Source organism: Pseudopodoces humilis, chromosome 1, assembly GCF_049639895.1.
Source record: "Pseudopodoces humilis isolate 2021_Gansu_Grassland_sample_001 chromosome 1, ASM4963989v1, whole genome shotgun sequence".
NCBI classification, from domain to species: domain Eukaryota; kingdom Metazoa; phylum Chordata; class Aves; order Passeriformes; family Paridae; genus Pseudopodoces; species Pseudopodoces humilis.
Window position 1 is genome coordinate 94,965,072 of NC_142200.1, and position 26,239 is coordinate 94,991,310.

Sequence of the window (26,239 nt, forward strand, 5' to 3'; positions counted from 1 at the left end):
AAATGAGTAGGTCTGTTTCAGCTACTGAAATAAGACCATGGATCACAGGCCTCAACATCACAGCTTACGTGTACCAACTACAGAGGAGAAAGGGGATGAGAACAACAGAGTAAGGGTCTCTCAGCACCAGCAGCTGGAGTGGAGTCACAGGGTGTAAGGTCTGTGTGCCTGGGTGCCAGCTGCTGGGATGGGCCAGAAGGTTTGCATTTCCCCCAACCCTGCACAGCTGGTGTGCAGGGCTGTAATTCACTAACAACGTTCAAGGTGGTCTAGCCAGCACCCAGGCAGGGAGATTTGCCAGGGGAAGGGCCCATACTGATATTTGAGGGAATCCATACACAGAGGCATGCATATGAATACATTAGCTGTTTACTGCTGTGCATTAACCCAGCTGAGGAGTATGAGATCCATGGAGCACAGGAAAGGGCATTAAACACAGCAAGCCTTGGATGGATGGTTGAGGGGCTCATAAACGTGCATGGAGTTGTAAGGCTACAGAAGGGAGTACATACTTTCACTAATGAAGTTCAATCCTGATCAGCTGAAGAGAAGGAAGGAGACTTGGCTGTCTATAGCTGTGTTTTATACAAGTTCTGACAGTGTTTTATGTGGGTGTTGAAGGCAGCACACGGTGCATAGCAATCTGTATAATCAGCCCTGTCAGTACTGTATACGTCTGTGCGTGACTGGTCGGATTCCAAGGAAGAAAGCAGCAGCCACATCCATAGGCCTCGGATGAACAGAGCCCCAGCCCTTTGGAACACAGCAGCTGGGCTCCAGAGGTCAGACAAGAGGAAGCCCCAGCTCCTGTAACCTGACAAATTATAGCAGCCACTTAAAACATCCCCTAACAAGCATAAAGCAGGAATAGACATGAAGTGCTGGTTAAGAAACCAGTGCTGTTAAAAATTTCTTGAGAACAAAGGCCTACTATCATTTAGTATCTGATGCTTCATCATATAGTCTGCAAGTCCCACCCTAAATCATGCTTCTGTTAAAATTAGTATATCATATGTGGGTTACAAATTAACAACTGCACTTATGAATTTGCTTTATCCCACATGTCCTGCAAGGAGAAAAATCTGTAACTTTCCCCTCAGAAACAAGACCTGAAAGCTGGTCATGGCATCCAAGTGGTGGTTACATTGTTTGGTAACTAAGTCTGAGGTGGGAGCATCAAGCAAAATGTCAGTGTGGACTTTACTACAAGAGTTACTGACAGCAGTATCCCTACTGACTGCTGGAAAGAATGAATGTTATTTGCTGCATCAAGTCAGCATCAGTGGTAGTAGCACTGCTCTCTCATTCTGATAGGGTTCTGATACCTAAATCCAGTGTGTGCTGTTTAGCAAAGTTCAGTGTGTTTCTCCACATCATCACCCCAGCAGTCTCAAGCTGACATATCAATGAAGCAGGCCAACAGTGGCACCTGGGCTTTGAAGAGAGGTGTTGCCTGGTAAAAAAGCAAGATGTGCAGATTACTGGTGTGGAATGCAGTGCCAGGCAATAGCTCTACCTCTGGAACAGCCACATAAGCCTAGACATTGTTTCCTTTCATCAATAACATAGTAGGATTTTCTCTTCTAGTACCAGGGATGGTAGGGAGAATACAAGACCTACTACTTAAAACAAATTTCAGGACTATCACACCTTTCAGAGCTCCCTCAGCACTCCTGTGTCTTACAGATATTACCTGGATGCAAGGAAGCAACGGCTATCAAGGTAAGCAAAAAACATGCAACCAGGACTTACATTTGTTCTGAACTATGCAGAACTTCAACAAAGTTTGCTGAGATGAGAGTTCTCTAAGGTGTACAAAAATCCTCACAAGTAACAGACACAGCACAAACATTGGACAACTGTGTGAAGTTGAATGCAAGGCTTACTTTGACCGTATTTATTGAAGTGGAATATTAAGCACTGTTGCAATCTTTGATATGGACAAGGCTCTCAAATTGTTCCAGTCAACCCATATAAAAAATATTTTAATCAAGAATGTAAGATTGTGGTGAATGCTCTCCAAGGATTCTGCATTACTAGATACTCTTATGATACTTCACGTGCTTGACACTGTAAGTGATTATCTTGGAGGCCAGCAGAAAGAATATTTGATCTATCTTAAACTGACATGAGGATGAAAAGAGTGATGGAAAAAAGACAACGAACTAGAAACTCCAACCTTGGTGCAAGACGTCAGCTTTGACAAAAAACACTAAACAAGCCATAAATGAGATTGTCCTGACTTTTGTGAACCATCCAAAGAGCAAGGCTTTTAAACTGGAAAGACCACAGGAGACCTGAATGTGGCAAAAAAATCCTCCCCCCCACCATGTGAGTTCCACTAGTAGTTTTCCAAATTGACCTCTTACCATGGTCCTCCATCAATGCATTTAGATTGGCTTTGGCTTCCATGACACAAAACGGTGAATAACTGCTGAGAGATTCTTGCTGGAACAAGAGAGGCAAAAGGCAAGGAGGCCGTATAGTGAGGCCAGCAGCTCAGCCATTTCATGGCTGTTAGACAAAAGGGACAGAAGTAGGAATCTCCATGTCAGCTTATGTGTTGGAAATGCGTTGCTTGGCAGAAGCAGTATCTTTGATTCTGGAGAGAGCAACTCTATTACACAGAGCAACTCTGACCTTCTGAACAAGGTCTGCAGCTCAATATCATCCAAGAACAAAGGGGTAAGTCTACAAAGAAGGGTACAAAGTATGTTGAGCATGGTCTTGCCAAACTTTGGGTGCCTGCTGATCTCTTTCTCCCATCTTAGTCCAAAGGCTCAGTACTAGTTGTCTAAATTACTTGTACAACCTATAGGGAGCTTCATGTCATCAAACAGACCTCTACACATGTGTGGCGTTTCTCTTCATCAAGCCTATACTCTATAAGGTTGTCCTGGGGTGACTTTATGATACTGGTATCCCCAGTCGTCTGGTTTATGTTATATATTAAGTTCTGCACCTTTAAGACTGGCCTTGAGAGCAAGAGAGGGGGAAGAAGAAGCGCGCAGTTTGTGTTAAGGAAAAACATCACTCCCACACATCCTGCTCCTGGACTGTGGTGTCTGCAGCATGGACAGACAGCGGGACAGAGCCTCTCTCTGGCTTTTAGTTAGTTTTAGCTAGCTGAGGCAGAGGAGTTCCCTGGACCTTTGTTTTTTTTCTTTTTTCCCTTTTTTTCTTGGATCTGTGTAAGCCTGCTCTGGACTGAACACCCAGCCAAACCCCGGGAGCTCACGCCTGTGGCCCACTGGGGCCTGGGCCTCGGCACTTTCCAGCGCCGGAGGGACTGATAAGAACCTGAGCGAGCCGAGCTACACCACATGAAAAGGACTTTTTTTCCTCCTAGATTTGCCATCCCATCGAACAGCAAGAGGTTTTGTTATTTAATATTATTCAATTTCTGTTAAATAAACAGCTTTTTCCACTTCCCTCCAAGGAATTTTTTTTTTCTTTTCCCAGACCAGTTGGTGGGGAGGGGGCATTTCCCTGGGGAAATCCCCATTTGGAGTTTTCCTTCCTCATTTGCCCTAAACTAGGACAAAGGTACAATTCTGCCCATAATTTGTTTAGGTAAACTTCAGAGAAGTTCAGCCATGGTAAGAATTTGCTGCCAAACTTCTTTTAAAGTACAACTACTTGAACTATCGAAAGTAACAGCTGGGCCACACATCTCAAAAAAAAACTAGAAGGAGAATGAGGATTTTTTTTACTTGCCTCAGGGAGTGAGAGAGGGATTCTATTTCCTTCTCAGTTTAAAGCTCATGTTCCCTGCTTTATGTTGCAGGCTGAGCTGTGAAAGCACACAAAGTTCACCCCTCTGGTAAAGCTAAGCCTCTGAACAGAAAAGAAATAAAGTCAGAAAATTCAGTCAGAAAGAGGGATCATCAGTTTGACTCAGCACCTTGATCACTCACACAGGAGTAAGTCTGCTTGCTCCCTAGACATACATTTTTACATCAATCATTAGAAAAACACAGAGTTCATCAAATCTCCCTGAACTTGTACACAGAGCTTCCATGTGCAGAAGAGGTACCAGCAGTGGCAATCAGTGGGAGTTAAAACTGTCACTGAACAGGTAAGACTTGAACTGTACTATGAAAAATTAATCAGAGGTGCAGTTACTTATCTAAGAATGAACAAGAGGAAGAAGAAGGGTCTAAGCCTCTTACAAGAATGAACAATTTTCAGAGAGATAGAAATAACTGATGTCTTTACAAGGGGAAACAGATTTAGTCCTCCTGCTGCCCACTGCAGCAAGCAAGGGTTTCTACAGCTTTATCCTTGTGAAGAAGTCTAAGGCAGATTAACAAGCAATTTAATAATGCCTATGCAAGAAAAGATCTGGGAAGTGGGATCTGCAAACACAGCTGAAAGGATGCTTTCTACAATGACTAGACTAAAGAAAGTAACTGATTTGTACATCATTTTTCTTTGCACGTAGGTGTAGTAGAAAAATCAAAATCACACATGGCATGTGTGCCCTGCACACAGTTAAATTTGCAAAGACAAATTTCTAAGTAAGCCTCCTGTTTACTGGAGACTTTGAGAAGAAATAATACTCAGTACCTTATAATTGTGGAGTAGTTCAGAAAATAACTCTTATCTGACCATTTGTGTGGTATTTTTAAAATTGGCAAAGGACTAGTACAGCAAAGCTTTAGCACAAAATAACTTCAGCAATGTATGTGTCAGTAAAACAAATTTTCAGTACATATTCTGAAAGCTGTAGTTAATTGAGCCTTAAAATAATATTTAAGGTTTTTTTTCCCTTCCGAAAAGACACAGCCCAAGGAGCATCCTAGTTCACTGTAAAACCCCAATCAACCCCCCACCCCACAATATTGCTTACTAAAATGATATTAAAGTATTTTTGACATATAAACTGAAGACCGGACAACAACACAATTTTCTCCAACACTGCTAAGCTACATGGGCTTGGCTGTCACACATCTCTCTATGAGCAGTGTCCAAACTCCAGTTTGACATAGCACTGAACCTATCGGCATAAGAAAGAAAAGTTGCCCACATCCAGAATGCTTGCTGTGGTTCAATTAGTGCTATCTCTGTATGCTGTATAGCTGCATGAATTACTAAGGGAAATTTATTTATAGCTTCCAGTTATTATTGCCTGAAGGTTCACTGATGATAAATTACTGACAGTAAGTTTTATTGCACTTGTGCTGAGTTAAACAGCTCTGAATTCTTCTGAGGGCAAGAAAAACCTGTATTTCCAAATTCAGAGAAAGCTTTTAAGAGAGACTATATTGACTCATCCACTTAAGATTCTATTTATGCATTAGATGACAAAGATGACTGCTTTAACTTCTTGCATTTCTCTCAAAAATGTGATTCCAAGACAGCCCGTGTCCAAGACTCTGCATCTTTTATGTTCTACCACACAGGCTTCACAGTGAAACCACAGCTTTTACTGTCACTGTCAATAATCCTGTCAATAACTCCTGATTGGGCTGCAAGTAACATTTCCATGCAACACAGGGCAAGGAGAAGAAAGAAAGAGCACTGAAGTCTGTAAAATCATCAGTCATCAAGTCTCTTGTTCTAATCCATATTTGTGCCCTACAATACTTAGCAAGTTTGCAGTATTTTACACATGCCAACATTGAACGTGCTTTTTAAGCACCTACCATCTAGCTAAAATACCAACTGGCAAGGAAATGCCTAAGAACTCTATCTACCATTACATTTTCCTGCTGCTTATACTTCTACCAACACAAATTTATATGGGACATGAAAAACCAAAGCATATTATTACAAAAGTTGCCTGACACATTGCAAAAATGATTTTACCTTTTTGTTCCCACTCTGTGATTTGGGGCAATGTCAATTGTGTCTGTAGCCGAATCGTGCCTAACCGCCAGTCCCAGGTCTGCAATGCAGCACGTTCCATTCTTTTTCACCAATATGTTTTTTGATTTTAAATCTCTGTGGGCAATCGCTGGTTTGCCTGTAAGGGAAAAAAATAGAAGCTGTAGAAAAACCCCAAACCAACCTGCTTTCATTCTAAGCCTGGTACAAAACTTTATTTGAAGGTACAGAATTCCTTCCATTTCTGACACTTTATGTGCACCAGGGTACCTCCTGAAATCATTCATTGTAGGTTGTCCAGCTGTCTAGGAAAGCGCCTTTGGTGTTTACTGTATTACACCACTCTTGCTCCTTTCCCTCTTCCTGCAAGTATTTATTGCACACACATCCTCCTCAAACTTTGTATCAACTCCAAGTTAAGAAGATGCTACATGCACCATGACTTGGTGCCTTTTAACATCGTTTTTTGTAGGAAGGACTGTTGCATCACAACACCAGAGAAAGGAAGGCAAAAAGCCTTTCAAATTAAGAAGTCCTATTAACTTGGAAATCATCCCGGAGTAGAATGAGCTACTTATGTGTCATTAAAAAAACCCCAAAAAAACCAACCAGTTTTATCCACATGAAAAGCAAAGTAATTGAAAGATTACCTTGTGTGCCAACAATTTCCATGTGCAGATGAGCAAGACCGCTGGCAGTGGACAAAGCTAACTTTATCATTCCTTCCACTGTTACTGTATACCTGTTCAGGTAATCAAAGAGTGATCCATGCTCATGATAGTCTGACACTAGCCACAGCTGAGTCCAAGTACCATTGTCTGCAAAATAAAACTGGCATGAGTACCACACATACACACACAAACAACAAATGAACAGTATGTTCCACTTTTATACAATACTTGAAGTACAAATTACAGTCTGCAAGTAACCTCTGTAAATTAGACTTACTATTAGACTCTAAGACTCTTCCTGTAACACTTAAATGCCTCTTTTTAGAAAAAATAAAATAATCCACCAAAATTAAAAGGCCTCCAATTACTTCAGAGTAGGAAAAAGACTAATATCAGTTCAAACAGTTTCCACAAAGGAAACAGAACTGTAGCTTGCTACATTTACAGAATAGTCTCAATTAAGCTGTTTAAACATGCAAAAAAAATTAAAAAAATCAGTCACATACTCCAACCTGTACAAGACTGGTAAAATGCTACTACAGCTGCAGAAAGAGTCTTATGTCCACTAAATGGATGCCTAAGGAATAAGGAAAGGAAAGATTTTTTTGAAAAAATCTTCAATTATTTTTTAGTTAGAACTGCTGCATCTCTTACTACTTGGCAATATCCAAGCACAAATTCCTAGAACTCCGCATTGTATTATAAATGTGACTTTTTCCAAAGAGAATTATGGTCTCTGTAGAATCAATCCAACAGTATTGCCTTCACTAAACCAGTCTTAGAGAACCATTAGAAACAGGTATGAGTTCACAGGCACAGAAAAGATGCTCTTAAATACACATAGCCAGAGAGCTCCAAAGAGTTGCACAAGTTCCAAGTAAACTAACCATATCACATGAGAATATTTTCTTCACTCAGTTTTACTCTACTGGCTCATTAGTTATGATCCCACATTGCCTGAAATAATCCTCTCCTGGGCATTAACATCATACACACTCATTGCTTGGTCCTGTATTTAATTTCTTCTCCTGTTTCTTAGGAGTGGGATACCTTAGCAGGTATCTGTACTAGACACCTGTAAGGAGGGAAATAAAACTAATTTTAATTAGTCTACCAGACCTATTGTGTTTTAACAGCTCTATAAAAGATGTCAGTTTCTGAAGAACTATCACAGCTTTGATTCAAGACTACGGTGCCTTTGCATAAAGCTTCTCCCTTTTTAACACTACATTTCCTCCTAAGAGGGGAATATGTTGCTGGTTACAAACCCTTCTATTCAGTTTTACCTTGTGTATCACCTGCAAGTTTTAATATTCAAGCTCTACCTTCCTTCCAAATAAGAAATATAAGCTTTGCTTACCATCTAGTCTGAGAAACCATGCTTCTTCCCTATTACATGCTATATTTGTGCCCATTCAACCAGATTTTAAGAAGAGACAATGCTATATCCAAATCTACATGAATAATATTAATTACAGGCAAGCTGAAATGAAGCAATAGGTCCAGTGTCCAGCTATCAGAAGAGACCTACTATGTTTTCCTTGCCTTGCCATATTTGACAAGCTATACATTTGTTCAGCACTCCAAGTAGAACGTTAGGATAAATGTAAGTCTTCTTAATCTGTTGACAGTAGTTGATTATTACCAAGTAATAATTAACCTGACCCTGAGTATTTTTGGCTGCACAGTAAACAGCATCTGCCATGAAACTTTCCATCACAGGATTTGCATCATCAGGCAGGAAAAAGTAACTACACTGAATAGCCATTACATACAGTAGCCCAGCTTTCCATGATTAGGTAATCTAATTTAGTTTACATACACACAATGATCAAGAATCTCAAATGATTTCAGAATATTAAAAAAAAAAAATTACATGTGTTATTGGAAATATATTTAAGAGATTAATTATTGTTATTTCAGGTATTTCAAGAGACTTGAAAGTATTTTATACCACCAAGATTATTCAGAAGTAAAAGATTTTATTTTTTAACTACAAAAAATATTGAAATTATGAGAAAAGAAGCTTTCAGATTTGTTATCAGCAGACAGATTACAGTTTGGGAAACACATTACTGATATTCAAGCAAAATCCATCTCAGTAGAGCTGACTCGTGAAAAAAGGAATTTATACAATTGCTATATCAAGTATATAATGAAGTTTCAATTAAAATTCAATTGACTGGAATCACTTAAGTGAATTTTTTTTTTTTTTTTCCTCATCAACACCAACAAAACACCATTTTTTTTGTGTGGTGTTATGTCGCAAAGTGTTCCAAAGCAGAGATTTAGCCTTTTTCAGCACACAGATAGTGTAATATTAGGGAAAAAAAACCAGGAAAAAGCAATGAAAATATAATACTCAGATGGGATCTACAACTAGAAATCTCTTAGAAATGAGATATTCAGGGAGACGGCACTTTTGTCAGTGACTAGGGCATGACTGGTGTCTTCTTAGCATAACAGCTTGACTCTATCACATTGACACAGTCATTTGACTAAACAATGAAAAGCACTTGAGCTGTGCAGATTCCTTCTTCTTAGGCTAAACCCAGAACTTAAAAAAGGATAAATGGCTGAAATATTACTTCTCAAGAGGCAGGAATTCTGCTCATTTCTTTGCAGCATATTGTTTAACATCACTTTTGGGGATCTAATTACCATGAAAGGTACTCTGACTGAACCAAACTATCATATAGTGAAGTGCAGCTTTCAGTTAAGGGGAAGGAATGGAGAAGCCAAGGTATTTTAGTGCATAAAGTTATCTGTAAGTGTGCAGTGCAAGACCTCACCTTATTTTAATTTGCCTACAGACAGCTATGATTACAGCCAGCTACTGCAGAGAAACCTTTAGTACTGTAAACTGCAGTTGCTGACACTACTCTTTTGTTACTAGAATAGTACAGATAAGTAGTCTCTGATACAGTTTACCTTGAAGTAACTGGTAACAAAACATGCACAAAACAAACTGTGTTTAGATGGTTTAAAACAAGACAACACATGGCCCTGAAAGTAACTTCCCTGACCTAGCTGTATTTGCAAGTTAGCACATACTTGCTATGCAAAGAGCCACCCAGAACACAAAAGTGCTTGTCAGGCAGACCACAACTGCAGTTTAAAATCATTCATTGCTTCTCAGACCTCAAGCTGCCTTAAATGCAGCACCTATTTCCCAGTAGATTATAGGATGGGAAGCAGACAGGTTGGACCAGCTCCTGTAGCCTTCTGAACATGATACAGGTCTGGGGAAGCAGAAGGATAGAATGTGCCATTAAGGCACATGGGCTTCTGAACAGTGTAGTAGAAAAGCGGTTCAGTCACAAGCTCTAATCTAAACACACACCCTCCTACCCAAAATAATCCCTTCCAATTTTACAGTAAATAGCCAGGAAGATGTTCCTCAGCAGTTGTGAAAAACTGCATTTGTGGTAAGAGGAAAGACATTATTAATGCCTTCAGCAGCAGCAGCAGAAGGCATTGGTTCTACAGCTCTTTTACTAGTCCTTCATTAATTTTAAAATTACTACCACTCCTGTATCTCTGCAGTACCTCAGACACACAGATTCTTGCAGTCTAATGATTTGTGCATTCCAGCTAGGTGGTGTTAACTCCTAAATACATTCAAGAGTATTGTTCTATATGTAGTATTCTCTACAGAGAAATGGATGCAAACCCTCCACAGATATTACTGTCGTGAGCAAATACGTAATTTTGCACCTGGCACTACATAAACATTTATGAGTTAGCACCAGCATCTACAATGAAGGACTGTTCCTTAAGCCACTGGAACACTTAGGTGTTCTTAAGCCATTGGTCTCTAATGCCATGTTGTGATACACCACCTCCTTTCAGAGCACCATGATACTGCACCTGCTAAACTGGGATGACTATCTCCATAATGGTTCCTTTATGATCTCCTGTTTAATGGGATACAGGTGGCCTGAAGTATTCTAAACAAGAACTCAAGTATTAACCCTCTTCAATATTCAGGACTGAATTCTTAGCCCAGGGAGTGAACAGTGTGTGCATACTTCCTCACTGAAGAGAATAAAAAAGGTTATACTAGGAATTAAGTCTGCACTGATGGTTTAAAAGTAACACAGATTTCTACATCTGCTCAGACACAGTCATGAATAGTGGCATTTTCAAAACACATTATCCATTTTTCAAAAACCAGACACCAACTAGTTCTCAAAGTAGAAGAGCCTTACCCTGAAGGCTTAAAACCTCAAATAATGCCATGACCTATCAGTTAAGGATTTATTCTTTGTATGTAAAGCATATTAACAGAAAAACAGAAAGAACAATTTCATACCACATTATATTATATTACAAGGAAACTAAAGATGACCAAGTCAAATGCTATAGCATCTGGAACACAAATCAGCAAGCAAGAAATTTTTAAAACCCACCCATTTAGGAAACCTGTCTCATACCTCCTCTTCACAGCAGTCAAATGTATTTTTGGGACAAACTACCTGGAAGCTTCAAGCAAAATGAGACACCAGTATACTTAACCACAGATGGATTTTGTGAAAGTTACAACTAATATATCCTTGCAATATATCCTTTATGCTCTTAAATAGAAGCTAAAGCTTCTGCAGAGCTGGCTCTTCATTTATGGCTTTAATGCAGCTGGATCTAATTTTAAACCTAGGCTCCAGATACTCCCCATGGCCAACCAGAGCAAACTCCAGCTCTCACAGGTGCTGGTAATATCAAATACAGTTCTAGGCATGAAAATAAGACAGTTTCTAAGGATAGGCATATGAAGCTGCTGGAAAAAGTTGCCTGGTATGGTGTTGATCTGCAAGCTCTTGGATGATAAGAAGTTGCACAAACATCTGTTAGGAGCAAGTTAACTTAGACAACCCATTTCTGGAGGGGTGTTCCGCACAATCTCTTGGATTCTATCCCAATTCTACAGATTTATATAGGAACTTGAAATTCATCTAATGGTAATTAAAAAGAATTTTACACAACTTGACCCTCACTAAACCTAAACTCCTAAAACCATTTAGGAATTTCCCACAAAACTGAGAGCCTTTTAAAAATTCAGCATGTGTATAAATTATTGACTCCTCCCTAATTTGACAATTTTCTGTTAATGCCTTCTTCACAAAAGTCAAATGCCATTTGTGGTGAAAGATGCAATTTCAGATGAAAAATAACTGAATGGAACAGCATCTTAATACTTGAGCTCCCCTTAATGAAAGAAATTAAAAACTTTTTTTTTTCAGATTCTTGCATCTTTACTGGAATTGCAGGAAAATCCAAGAAACTTTAATCTGACCAAAATCACAACAAATCAAAGGTTCCTCTTACTGGATGATTAAAGGCTTATCAGGAGAGCTTACCACTGGAAACAAATCATTAATTCAATTTTTGCACTATATTTTCTAACCAGACTTCTAAAAGAATAACATCTCATAACTCAGCCTTAAGAACAAATCCGCTACCTCCTACTTTATATCAGGACAACAGGATTAGACATGATCTCTTTCAGGCCCACACGTCTATATTATTAGGCTATGAGGTAATGACAGGTACAAGTATTCAGCAGATGTGTGGGCTCACAGGATAAAGCATCTCCTTTTTGATACCAAAGCATTTTAAACAAATTTAAGCAATACAATTCTTCAGAAAAAGAAAAAGACAATGTACTTTTTAATTAAACCTATGAAAAGCATGCCAAACCCTGAACTGCTTCAGTAACAAAACTATTTTTTGCTACTCTTAAGTGGATCCTCACAACTTTTTTTTCCCCTTCATGTACTATCTATTCTGACCAGGTGCAAATCAGCAAAATGAATTCGTAGTGTCACCAACCTTTGTTGTCTGCAGCTATAAATCCAAGAATGTTTTCATGGCGTAGCATAACCGTCTGATAGATTTCTGCTTCTCGAAACCATGACCGTTCCTCTCTTGAAGAGAAGATCTTCACAGCAACTTCTTCTCCTCTCCACTTCCCCCGCCAGACTTCTCCAAAGCGACCCTTACCAATGCTCTCTTGAAGTACTATAGTTCTTGCAATTGTTCTTTGCACAAGTAAAGGTAAACCTAAAAAGAAGATTTTACATTAACCTTAAATATCACTCTACAGAATTAGCACTTATTCCACATACTGAATATGAGATACCATTTCTGTTAGGGTATTTCTCTTATAATGCACATGCTCCCTAGGATTTTTAAGTGCTTGTTGAGAACTGCTAGCAAGCACATAGGCAAGATTCTGCCTTCACCCTTAAAATGCCAACTTAACAAGTACTCAAGGAGATTATGCTACAAACTACTTCTATGGCTGTTAAAAGCACAACACAAACTTCCTTTCAGTTAGGAATGTTGCCACTTGCTGATCCATAAAGTTTCATTTAAATGAAAAAAAAGAAGCAGTAATAATGAGGCAGTCAGGACCAGGTTTAGGGATTTTTTTGGTTGCTTGTTAGTGATGAATGTGAGTTTTTCCTTTATTTTTGGAAAAAGGATCTGCCCATGACTTTCCTGGCAAAGCAGTCTAAGAGCACTTTTGCTACTAACTAACTTACTTGGCTTATCACTAGATAGTCCATTTCTAACTTAGTTAAACCACACTTATCAGCATCACTGACTGCTGAAAATCCACACTCATGCCCAAGTGTGCCAATAGCCTCTTAGTAGTAATCTTGAGTCACTGTAAAATAGGAAAACATCCTTGTAATGCAAACTTCCTGCTTTACAGGCCATTCTTGTGCATCTCACTGTAATTATAATTGAGAAAAATGTAGTTCATGAACGTTTTATAGCTTTGGAACATTTACATGTTTTCAACACAGAGCACCTCTTCAGTACGCTTCAGTAATTTTTATTACTTACAATAAGCTGCACTGGCATCCTGCAACCAGGCTGGGTTTTTTGCTTATTTTAAATCTTTCCTGCTGTAACTGCAGGGCTTGTCAATGGACACCACACTGATACTACACTGCAGGATGAAAGCATCAGCCAGGTTATCTGCTTACGATAAGCTCTTTTGGTATAGGATTATTTCACTTAAACCAAACACTTTACAAAGTAATCTATTATTCTGTAATCACTCCTCCAATAGCTGACAGAACATCTGCATTTCCTTATGTTATAGAAAATAAATCCCAACTAATAGCTCAGATAATTAATTCTTGTCCACCTCTGGACATTCTTTGCTAACAGCAGCACCAGAAGGACATCTATCTGGTTGGCAGCATTGCCATGCTTGTGTCTCAGTCTGAGAAGAGCAAATTAAAACACTGCAGTGTTCACAAGAACTCCTCAAAAATTCTAGACCTACAGGAATTTTCTGCATGATTGGTGCTGACAACATACCTACATGAAAACAGGAAGGAAAAAAATGTACACCATACCAGCAATTTAATCATTGTCAGGTGCTGTAGTAATTTCTACTGAGAAAGTTAAAGCTTATACTTTAATACTCCTCAGGTGAATTGTGCTGCATGCCCAAACTGTAGAGGCTCTTCTGTGAAGCCTAACCTTCATTCTTTATGGACAGACATTTGATATGCCAAAAAGGCCAGATTAGAACGACCACAGGACCAAACTCAACCCTGAAAATGAAAAATTTAACTTCATTGGTCAGAGAAAGTTTCTTCCTTAGAATTTATGCACTACAGCAAAATCTACAAGCAAATGTCAAATACAAGATGATTTGAAGTACCTGAAATGGGTGATAGGCCATACAGTTATATCAGTAAACTGTTCATATATTCCCACTTTCAGATGCACTGCTCTCAACTTGCTGCACCTTTTATAGACATCTCTCCTTGTTTAAAATGTATATGTCCAAGGATATCAGCTATCTGCTAAACATAACTAGCCTCTAAACCTTCTAGACAGAAAGCATTTCAGTTTCACATTACAAACTCCCATTCATCACATTAACGTCACTGTAGGATAAAAACCCTACTGTGGTCTATCCACTTACTTCTATATTTATTTCTACAATATTTACAAGATTCAACTTGTTTCCGTTTGTCTGAAACTAATCTTTCTCTTACTACTGCTGCTTCCAGGAGACTGGAATCCTTATTTATCTTGCATTCACAGCAATTCATTACAGATTTTCAGTTGAAACTGAGCAGTTTCCTCATTTTGCTATAGAAGAAACATAGCTCTGTATCACCAGGAACTTGAGCAACTGCTGTGCTGTAAAGCAGACTGCCTGAAAAGCATCTCACAGGAGACAGCTACAGCCTCAGCCTTTCGCATACACACGTGCCTTGCACACATAACTGTACACCAAGCTTTTGGGTACACCTTCAGTTAAAGATGATAGCCAGTTTGCCAAATAGGAGAATAAGAAAATTTGAGCCCATATTAAATTCAACAACAGCTCCATGTTTGACACCTTGTATTTAGCCATGGTCATCCAATTTATTTCTGAAACCATCACTGTTTTCTTATATCATAAAGTATCCTCAAGCCTTCTGAAAGTCTAACAAAAAAAGAAAAGATATCTTAAGTGTACTGTGATTAATTTAGTGACTTTCCAATGCATAAGGAGTTTGTAACTGAAGTGGGTATTTCAGGAATTAAGTTCTAGGGCACTACAGGTAGTCAACCAAAGCAGATACTAGAATTTTGTTCTTGTTCATAAGTCTCTGCCCAGAAGATTTCCTCTGCTGAGTAATAAAAAAACCCCAAAACATTCTATATACTGTGAAAAATCATCTTCCCTTCAAGCTTCTATGAACTGCAAAATAGTTTTTAAGGAACATTACATTCACTTCAACTGACTCAACTTTGCATTGATTTCTGTGACCCTTTAGATTTCTAAACAGCTTAAGTTCCTGCTGGAAGTCGCCTACCAATACTATCCAAAGCTTCTCCCCTGTTGTAGGCAATTCTTCCTACTCCCTTGTAACTAAGTGACTTCGTCATTTGTGAGTTAAGACAGTAACAGATGGGCGTCCCCATCTGTCTATACAATATGTAGTTGATATTTAGAGATCTGCATCATGATCTGAAAATCGTTCTCAGCTCCAAGAGTCTTTGAAATCCTTCTCTTAGAAGCTGTAGCTTCATCAGAAGGATCTATTTTAGCTGTTCCATTAATTCCTTTCATGGAGTAAATCCTTTTTTCAGGTCTTTTTCGTCATGGAACAACATGGCAATACTAACGTAAGTCAAGACTGAATAATTAATAGCAGCTTACTATTCACCATTACAGCAAATGAATCCTATTCCCTTTTGGTCTGAATAGGAAGCTAATTTTTAGAGTTCTGATTGTTTCTCTGTTTTGGACACTTATCAGAGATACTGAATTAAGAAAATTGGTAGAGTCCTTTTTATTTTGCTATGAGCTCTTCTGGTCTCTCAGCATGAATGTAAGAGCAGAACATGGCTTTTGGGTTACCAAACTAAACAATTCCTTAGTTATGCCTCTTGGGTCTGGATTATTTTGCCTTTTCTGTACATTTCCATTGTGTCTTGGCAACATCTTGTCTCAACACCACTCCTTTCAGACAGTTCAGTTTCTGACAGGGTAAAGCACTAGGTTTTAACTAGCAGCTCTAACTTTTCTCCCTTTGGAGACCCTTTTCTCTACCCCCAATTTATTCCATAAAGGTACAGTCCTCTCAACTTTAAATGTGCTGTACCCAAACCTGGATTAAAATACACATTTCAGTGAGATGCAAATGCTGCAGGCATACTTCAGGACACACAAAAGTTATCAATTCAAGTGCTAGGGCACTGTGAATTTGTGTAGTCATTGATTGACTGATTTTGAGACCAAGTGATACAAGTCATTGTAAATACACACACTGCCAACAGTACAGAAAGTAAGTACCTGAAGCATCTCCTGTTCCACTGTCATAATCAAAGTGAAGTAGAGAACACTAAATAAGGCTAATACTTGTCTTACGAACAGCTCAACAACATGGAACTCACTGCAGCTGAAGTCATAAGATCCCTTTTAAGGAAACATTCAGCCTTGTTTTACAGCCTTTCAAGCATAAAAGCAAATTAGTGAAGAGGCTTCCTTAGGGATAAGTCAAATTTAACCACATTTGTTGGTTTTGTTCCTTGGATGCATTCACCAGTAGCCAATGCTCAGATACCATAGTAGGTCAGGCGCTCTGGGAGTCTAGACCAGCCTGAGCGCCCTGAATTCAGCTGTGAAAGCTTAGTAATTCCTTAGCATGCTCCTTTTACTTAAAGTCTAATTTGCAAATAGGAAAGGGAAGAGGCAGGAGTTTCTACTCATGTGCTGCAAAGTTTCTTCTAACGCAAGTTTCTTCTAACTTGGATTTTCTGCTTTTCAAGAACTTATTTTGAAGGAGTACTTCCAGAGTTTTCAAACAAAAAAGAGAGGTTTCAGAATCAACACAGGTAAGAAGGCCAGAAGAAAAATGAAGGAATATTCCTGATAAGGAATGAAAAATCAATTGACAACTAAGTTTGAATATTAATTAGAAATTTTTTTCAGCCTTCCTTAGGAAAAGTCTAGATCTGCAGACATTAAGTGAAGAGTTTTACACTTCTAATAGTGTAGTAACTATATATATCTAATCTTTCTGCATTCCAAGATATGTAAATCTCTAACTCCTCCATATTATCTGTATCCCTGAGTACTGCATACCCCTCCTAGAACAAACATAACTGGAGGCCTAACTCCAGCATTTGCATTTATCAAGCTCTATCCCAATATATTGGAAGCTCTATTAATCACTTTCATTATCTGACTTAGTTACTCTTGTTAGTAAATGAGAAAATTGATAGAAACACAAATTACTAAACCCCAGTTCTAACCAGAGAACAACTTATCAGGATCAAATCTTACTGGACACACAAAAGCTTTCTCAGCTGAAACATAATGACCTACACAACTAGTGCAAGCTCACCTTCTTTAGGGAGGATATGACTAAAATGAATTTTTGATCTAGATTTTAAACATGTTCAACATGTTACAATAATTTTATTTGACAAAGCAATGGACTATAAAAGTTTTACCAGTTACTGCCCTTGGAAAAGAAATACAACCTAGATGCTTGGGTTTTGTTGTTTTGACTTTTTCCAGTTCTGGGAAAATAAAAGATACTGCAGTTGAGAATCAAACACCAGTATTTCTTTGTAGAAAGTGCTATGAAAGGGCATGGATGTTTCAACACAAATGTTTGCAAGTAGTAGGAATAATTTTCAGTATTAAATTATTTACATTTTATACAGTAGAAGGTTGGTAAAAGGTTGTGGTACAGAATTTGATGTCTCCCTCCTTAACACAGACCAAATATCAATTAATTTATACAGTGATTTACCTGGCACATCATTCCCTAACAACACCTATTAAGCCACATTTCTATGACACACCACCATAATCCTATAAGCAATTACGGGTCAGAGTTACAATAGAGACTATATGCAGTGAACAGACTAATGCCTCATCTTCTTAGAGCAACACCTCTTCAAGTCAGAATTAAAACAAAAAAATACAAAGTCAAGGGACAGACATTCCTCAGACATGGTTTGCATACTGCATCCATTCTATATACAGAAATGGCTGTTTGCAACTGAAAAATATCTCCTATAAGAAAAGAACTGGCCAAAATATTAACTCAGAATTAAATTTCAATTTAAAGCTAAAAAATTCCTTTCACAAAATTATCTAAAAAACATAGATGGTTGTTTAGATAGGCTGTACAGAACAAAAAGGTAAATGACAGCCTTACAGAACACAAAATATTTACAATAGATGACTGTGATATTCCCTGCATTATATAATTTATATAAATCAGGCTACTTTGAGAATGGTAAGGAACAGCAGCAACAATTCAGTGTTTCTTTTATTTCACTTATTTTCTTACACTGTATCTTCACTGATGTTGACTGAATGTACACAGAAGTTGTTTTTCTAGTATTTTATCCAGTTAATTTAAGTTTAAACAGATGTGACAATATTAAAAAAAAAATAAAAAATAGATGTCTTACAAGGCTCTTAAGCACACAGTAATTACTACCAGAAATGCCACATTACCTGACCCAGAACCTGAAGTTGTCATATCATAAATTAAATCCTTTAAAGTGGTTCCTTCTGATATAAAGGGACGATCCAATGAAGGGTCTTCTTCGCTTGGCACACGATGATGAATTACAGTACGATTATGACAAAGGTACAGAATCAACATCAGTGAAATGCAGACAAAGCAGACAGGTCCAGCAATGACAGCAGCCAGTTCCACAGGTCCTAGGTTAGAAGCTGGTTTTCCAGGAGTAGGGACTGAGAGTTAAAATATAAAAAAATGGTAAAACCTAATTTCCTTTTATTCTACTAAACTTGCGGTATACCACAGTAATATTCAAATTATTTTAAAGCATTTGTTAAAACTTTCACATAGTAACATTTTGAGTATCAAAGTAAGTACTACAAAGGACAAAAGAAATGTGCTTATTTACATTTTTCATTTAAGTCTTCAAAACTGCCCCAACATCCCTATCCAGAAGATTATAACTCTTGTCTTACCAGAATCTAAGGTGTACTTTAGGCCTTCAAATTTATCTACAACTTCCACTCTCACTGAATTTTGTTTTAAAAAATTAAAAAAATAATCAAACAAACAAAAGAGCAAAAATCCCAACCCCCTTACCTGGTGTTGGAATTGGAAGTTCTATTTTATTGCAGAGAGGTGTGTTACAGCAATAAGACACAGTATGGACTCCATCTCTGGTGGAGGGGGAGCAAATAAATGGTCTGTCTTGGGGAATCAGATCAATTTCTGCTATACACATACTATTGCGCATTATTTTGTCTGCAGTTCGTGTTACTGAGGCAAAACATACTCCATCTGTCACACACGTAAAGTTGTCTTTTGTACATAGCTGGCAGTAGCACTCTAATTCTGTATTGAGAAAAAAAACATTAATGTTAGTATGGGTACATGTTCTGAGCTGAGAAACAATTTGAATGACTAAAGAAATATAAATTCAAAACACTAGGATGCCCTTTTGGTTACATAAACACAGAACAGATACGTGAAAAAATAACACTACAAGGCTTTTTAGGGGGACAAAAAAATTAGGAGATGAGCAGAACAAACTTAGATCTGAAGTAATCTCTTCTTACACAATAAAGTATTAAAAAGGCTAAAATCCTAGCTGTTCTTCCAGCTAAAGAAGCACCACTACAGCATTTCCTACAAAAGATCTAGACACTGCATGCAAGTCCGCTATTTTCAAACCAAATACAAATAATGCCATTTTTTCCAAAAATAACCACATGTATTACTTGAGTAAGTGACAAATCGGATGCTGTTGGTTACCCAAGATTAATATGTTATGCATTACTTGATGGTTTCCATTTTGTGCCAAAAGGGCAAATATCAGCTTAATCCTCATTAAAAACCAAACCCTGCATGATCCCTTCACAGAAGAAGAATATGGTTTAAACTTGTTATTTATGAAGCCACAGGAAAATGCTATCTTGCATTACTCAGGGTGGTGATTTACTAAAGCTATCAACTGCAATAGAAAAGGAGAGGGCATGGGGAGGGAAGCAGGAATGACAGGCTAATCACCCCAAGGTGATCAGGTTTCATTCTTTCCATTGCAGAAGTCCTTTGAGAAGGAAGACTACTACTTTCTTTCTGCACTCCTTCCAATATTTGCGGCACGAAAACCATGCAGAAAATGGTGCAGGAGCAACAATAGAAGTATCAATACATCTTGAGTCCACATGTTAAACTGCAGAGAGCAAAAGCTGGCCTAGAACTTTTGTACATGCACACAGAAACATTAAAATATAGAATCTTAAGTCAAATTTAAAAAAAACAAACACCAAAACCAAACAAACACACTCACAAAAAACCAGATGACTTAAACATTTATGATCAAAGCACTAAAAAATGTCCTGAGCCATAAAAAGTCTTTTTCAAGGCTACATACAAAAGCTCACACCAAAAGGATGAAAACTATCAGCTCACAATCAAATGGTTCCCAAAATCTGAAATCTGGTGTTTCACTTAAAATCAAGAGTTTAATATGGATTGCCTTGGATTTTACACCCCTCTCTGTCACTGGATATCATGGATTTAAATAAATGGCAATCTGATGTCAAATATATACGTATGTCATCTCAAAGTTTGAATCCTGAGAAACATTATCTTAAAACACTCCCTTTCCCCACAATTTTGAATCAAACCAAGTCATTGCCAATTATCTTCTACTGTTACTGGAGAGATTTTATCAAATTCTTAGGGCCCGTTATAGAAAGATAACCCTTTTTCAGAGAGATTCACCAGCACACACACCAGTCAGAAAAAGGGACAAAGAAAAGTCTACAAATGGGATTACAAAATTGTTTTTTACTATGAAGATTATTGAAAAAAATAATTAGAAGGTAGATGAAATGAAAACTGGCACTCAGGAAGGTAAGTCTTGAAAGATTTTTGCACATCTTTTCCTGTCTCATAAGGGAAGTAAGAAAAATCTTATTCAAAGTTTAACTACAACAAAATTTAACATTGATTTTCATGTTGCTGTCCCTCTGGTAATTTATGCCTGAATAAATTATTTTTTAATCTATCCAAACCATTAACTTCCTAAAATATTTACACACACTATTTCTTTCAACTTTTAAAGTGAGCACGCCTTTATCTCACTTGCTTCATCCATGACTTTTTTCTATTTAAACAGTAATTGTGGCTCATCACAACTACATATCTGAATCTGAATGCCTACAGCAAGAGACATATTCCGCGAGATATATTTACATTGAGTCACTGTGCAGAGGCCAAGTTACCTGAAGTGAAAAATTACATTTGGGTTGCACTTGTTACTCTTATTCATCTTCCTGGTCTTGTGAAGCTGTAGAGACACACTGTTCCACCCATGATTAAATGAAGCATTTTGTTTCACTTCGTTCCCACCTCTCTTTTGCTACAGAATTTCCACTTAGTGCAATTTGATAAAATTTACACTTTCGTTCTGGCTTGATGCCACTATTTTCTTGTCTCCTGCCAAGATACAACTCACTGTCACACACAACGGAATGATTTCTTCGGTGCAAATAAATCACCGCTTCCTTCTGAAGCTGCTCTCACCCTCCCATAAGACGGGAAAACAATGTCTAACCAGCTGAATGGCAAAGCCTCTAGGAATACAGGTTTTTGCTGCTCTCTAGTGGATACACTTCAAAAAACCTCGTTAAAAATGCTTCAGCCCCCTTCCTACTCTGGCCGCTTAACAGTTCTTCATGCCTCCCAACCTGAGCAGGTAACAGTAGAATTTCCATGTTTTACAAACCGGAAAACTAATTCAGCATCTTCAGCAACAATCCAAACCAGGAGGTGACAATATGGACTCAGAATTTCCTTAACCACGTCTCATTCTCTCTGTGCATAAAGAGCATAAACTACAACTACATTAACACATCATAGATGAGATTTAACATCAGCATGAGAAGATGCCATTGAACAACTGTAGTTGTATCACTTCATTCCTACAAGGAAGTGTTTTCACTTATAACTGATATAAAAAAAAAATAATTAAAAAAATCCCCCATACTGTTGTCCTCTTGGAGGTGGAATTTTTTGCTTTTTGTCCAAGTAGTCTCAGTTCCTCTCAAAGAAGTGTTACAGTAATTTTAAAAACTCAGACATAAACCAAGCAGATCTCCAAGCTCACTTTAATGAATACATACATTCCTACTATGGATTGATAACAGAAATTGACAACTCTGATCTAAGCTGATCCTCCAGGGCCAGTAACCTTTCAGGTAAAATGCATTTCAATGCACTTGGTGAACACTGTTTAAATCTACTACCACAAAAAGCACTTTCAAGCCTGCTGAAGAACAGAAAAAACCCTAACTTTCAGTCAAATCTGTCCACGACAGAATTATTTTTTTTAAAAAAAATTATTACAGAAGTTTTTGGATGGAACCACTACCATGAAGCTCCACCATCAACTAAAGAAAATTCATGTCTGTTTTAAGTGATACAAGACTGGGGAAATGACAGGACAAACAGCTAAACAAATGCACTGAAAGTCATACAGACAATCAGGGACATAGCCAAGAGCAGAAATTGGGTCAACACAGCAGTGTAGTCCCATGTGCATTGCATTTTGTCACTGCACCATTATCATTCTACACAGTCATTCCTGCTTTTTGTGACTGCCTACCACAAAAGAAACAGTGAGACAACGCTGTTGTGAAAGTGGGAGTGTGTGCATTATGACATTATCATATCATACAAGTTACCAACAGCGGATCTCTCATATCTCATACCACAAGATTAACTTCTTATGTTGAATATCATTACTTGTGTAATTGCTCAGACTCTGAGTTTGACAGTTCTGCCTTTCCTTTACCAAGTCTCTCTTGCATGAATGTTGCAGCCTGGAAAGTTCCCTGTGAGAGTAAAGCAAGCTGGCAGCACAAATGAAACCCTGAAATTATTGCAGCTTGACAAGACTCAAAATTAGCTGGCTCCCAGGAGCTTAGATATTAATACAATATGCAAAATGTGAACAGAAAATTAAGTACACTCTAGCTACTTATCTTTTACAAGACTGTATCAAAACCAGACTGTTACCTTCTGAAATAGTCTTTTTTGTATCTGCTGTCTTTCTAAAGAAAGAAAATGGCAGAAAGACTGGGTTTTTAGTTACATTAAACCCTATGAATCACTATGGAACATTTGTTTACATCCTGCATCACTACTTCAACCAGACAGTTAAGTACAGAACACCACCTTCGGCCAAAGAATTTTAAGCTGTAAATTGTAAGTTGAGACACTGTCTTCCAAAGGATGGTAACAAGCAGCAGTACAGAAGATAAAACCAGTGAGGTGGTCTAAAAAAACCTCAAACTCACATCTTATTACAAGCAATTAACAATTTCACATTATTAATACTTTATTTAATAATATACCTTTGCTTTACAAATTTAAAACAAGACAAATAGTCTCAGCCTTCCAAAAGCATTTTGCTGAAGAAATCACTTCTTTTGTGGTATTTTAACTCCTCCTCCAGTGAAAATACAAATTTTGAAACAAAAATTTCACCAGAAAGTAGAACTTCATCAGAAGAGCAATCACAATTCTTAGTTCAGAGGTCCAAGGGATGAAAGAGCAAGGCAATGATGTGCAAGAGACAGTAACAGATTTTTAGGGATGTGTGCAAGAGGACTGTAACTCTCACTGGTAGTTTTTTTTTCCCTGTTCTATAAAACTTGCCAAAGGGGAAAAAAGTATAATACATAACAGTGCAAACGTCAACTTCTGAGTCTGTAATTCAGATGAACACCTCAAACAATACACCTGACTCATCTCTGAGCTCTTTTAGCTCAAGGTACATAAAGGTTCAGGTCTTAAAATATCTGGGACAGAGGTACAGTTTTCAAAACCACAATAGTTCGTGACCTTTACTAACACATTCTTCTCACTCAGGCACTAATTAAGTTTTGCTATTGTAAATTAACAGTATTGGGTATCAAGTTTTCAGGAAAACTTTCATATATATTTCATCCATCTTCATTAAGCAAAACTTCCACTGCAAACAGATCTTGTCAAACAAAGTAATGCACTCAAGAAAACAGAGAAACTACTTTATTATGGCCCAGCCCGCAACTTGCAAGTAGTGATAAAACCTTGTGTAAAATCCCAACTTCAAAAAAGTGCTGTTATATTTTCTGCAATGTAGATGCCAAATGGCACTCGTAGTTTTTTGCCCTCTATCCAAAACACTACTCAGAGATATGTTCATGCCTCTTAGAGCATGATACAGTAACAATTTACTTCTGCTATCTTTGGTAGAAGAATATGATTTTTAAAAAAACAAACCCAAACTAACTGAAGAAAGCTAAAATTAAAAGCCCATATAATAATTTTACAAGCATTATGAAAACAAAGATCTTTACTTGTACTTCTAAATTCATTCTACCATGCTATCTTTATTTGTAGTTAGAAGCAATTGTCTGAATACAAGAGTTTCCAAGTGATGACTTCCCAGAACTTTGGAAGACTAAAGACTATGGGCCTACACATCGAAAACCAGAAAGCTTATTTTCAGATTCTGTCTTAAAAATTAAGGCTGTTTGACTGTTCAGCTAGCTGCTGGTATTCATTACATGCCTGACCTCTGTATAAACTACATTGCAAGACAACTCACCCACACAGTAACATCAGCATACTGCAGAACAGCCCCAGCAGAGGCAATCCTGAAAATGAAAATGTCCAACTTCTGTCAACCCACAATAAGAACTCCAAGTACCACTAGCCAAATCACACCTTCAACTACTTAATCAACTTAGACCACAGTGTTAAGGCAAATTAACTGCCTCACCTGTACCAGGCCCTCTGGATGAGTTATGGATCAGGAACCCTAGATTCCTCCCCATTCCACTGAACTGAGAGGATTTATCTTTTTTTAAACAAAAGGTAGCATGCCACCACTTTCTCCCATAAGGTTTTGTAGGGAAGTCTGTTGCCTTGCTTTCACACAAAGCTTTTAAACCTTAATTTAATGTCATAGATTGAGGGAAAACTGTTGATTGATGGGAGGCATTAAAAGGGAAAAAGTTCAAAGCTCAAATTGAGCTAAAATTTCCTTCAACATCTAAATTGAATGCATTACGTAATAAAGCTTTAAATTATTAAAGCCTGCTGCACACCTTTTTGAGAACACAAGAACAATCCATGGGTAGCTTATTTCACTGTTTCAACATCAGAGATCTTGCATTGACTTCAGTAAGATTATGGGTGATTAACACTACATTTTAGTATAGCAAGTTGTGCCTTAAGCAACTTTTTTTTTTTTTTTAGCACAAGTACCATTTTAGATTGAATTATGAACAGCATGGTATAGCTCCAGACTGAAAGATGTCTCAAAGCTGTAACTGAAGAAGTTATGGTGCTTCTCCACTTCCTCTTTAAAACCCAAAGCAATTCACAATATAACTACAAGAGAGCTTAAGAAGGGAACTAATTATAAAATGCAGATTTCACCATATAACTTAGCATAGATGAAACTGAAGCCCTCATCAGTTCGGGTAGGGTAATACCAGTATATCCCATTAGGCCATACGTCCCAAACTGCTAACCACAGGACAATATGTATATATAATAATAAAAAAAAAAAGGAAAAAAGAAAACTACCCAAATCTTGCGTTTATGAATGCTGTTAAGCACTCCTGTTCCATGCATTAGCTCTGTAACAGCACAGCTCCGATATCAAATCTCTCTCGCAAGAAAGCACAGTTACAGAAGGCTGGAGGAACAAAACCATTTCGCTGTACAACATTCACCTAAATATTTAATTTCCACACATCTCAGTCCTCGCCGAGCACGCAAGGGAAGGCGCGTTGGACCGAAAGTTCACCTGTCCCCGCACCACCGCGACAGGGGCAGACGGTGCAGCGGCGTGCAGCAGAGCGGGGGCAGCCCCTCGCCACCTCCGCGACGTGGGACATTCAACACGTCTCCGCACGGGCCGCTCCTCCCGGGCACCGCTACGGGCGCCCTGCGGCGGCCCGGGGGCTGCCGCTGCCGGCGCACCCCGCCCGGGAGCCGCGGGGCTCTCAGGGGCTCCCGGGAGTGGCGGACGGATGGACGGGGGAGCTCCGCCAGCGGCAGCTAAGTAGCCTTCTCGGGCCACGGCCACACGCACCCACCCGGGCGGACAAAGTTAGCCCGGGCAGACACCGCCCGAAGCGCTGCTCGGCGGGGGCGAGGAATTAACGGCGGGGCCGAGGGGAGCCCTCGCCGGCGCCCCTTCTG

At 38.4% G+C, this 26,239-nt stretch overlaps 1 protein-coding gene across 2 annotated transcripts in view; it reads right to left on the reverse strand.

The window, feature by feature from the left end:
- Positions 1-26,239, reverse strand: part of TGFBR1 (transforming growth factor beta receptor 1) — a 34,107-nt gene that overhangs the window by 7,508 nt on the left and 360 nt on the right. The window contains exons 2-6 of one of the 2 annotated variants that reach the window (XM_014254536.2): positions 19,112-19,363; positions 18,502-18,723; positions 12,330-12,560; positions 6,480-6,647; positions 5,812-5,968 (exon numbers count right to left, since the gene is read on the reverse strand). In XM_014254536.2, coding sequence (XP_014110011.2) covers positions 5,812-5,968; positions 6,480-6,647; positions 12,330-12,560; positions 18,502-18,723; positions 19,112-19,363 — 1,030 coding nt within the window. Of the gene's footprint in view, positions 1-5,811; positions 5,969-6,479; positions 6,648-12,329; positions 12,561-18,501; positions 18,745-19,111; positions 19,364-26,239 lie in introns of both variants that reach the window. The other variant, XM_014254535.2, reaches the window with a different exon arrangement.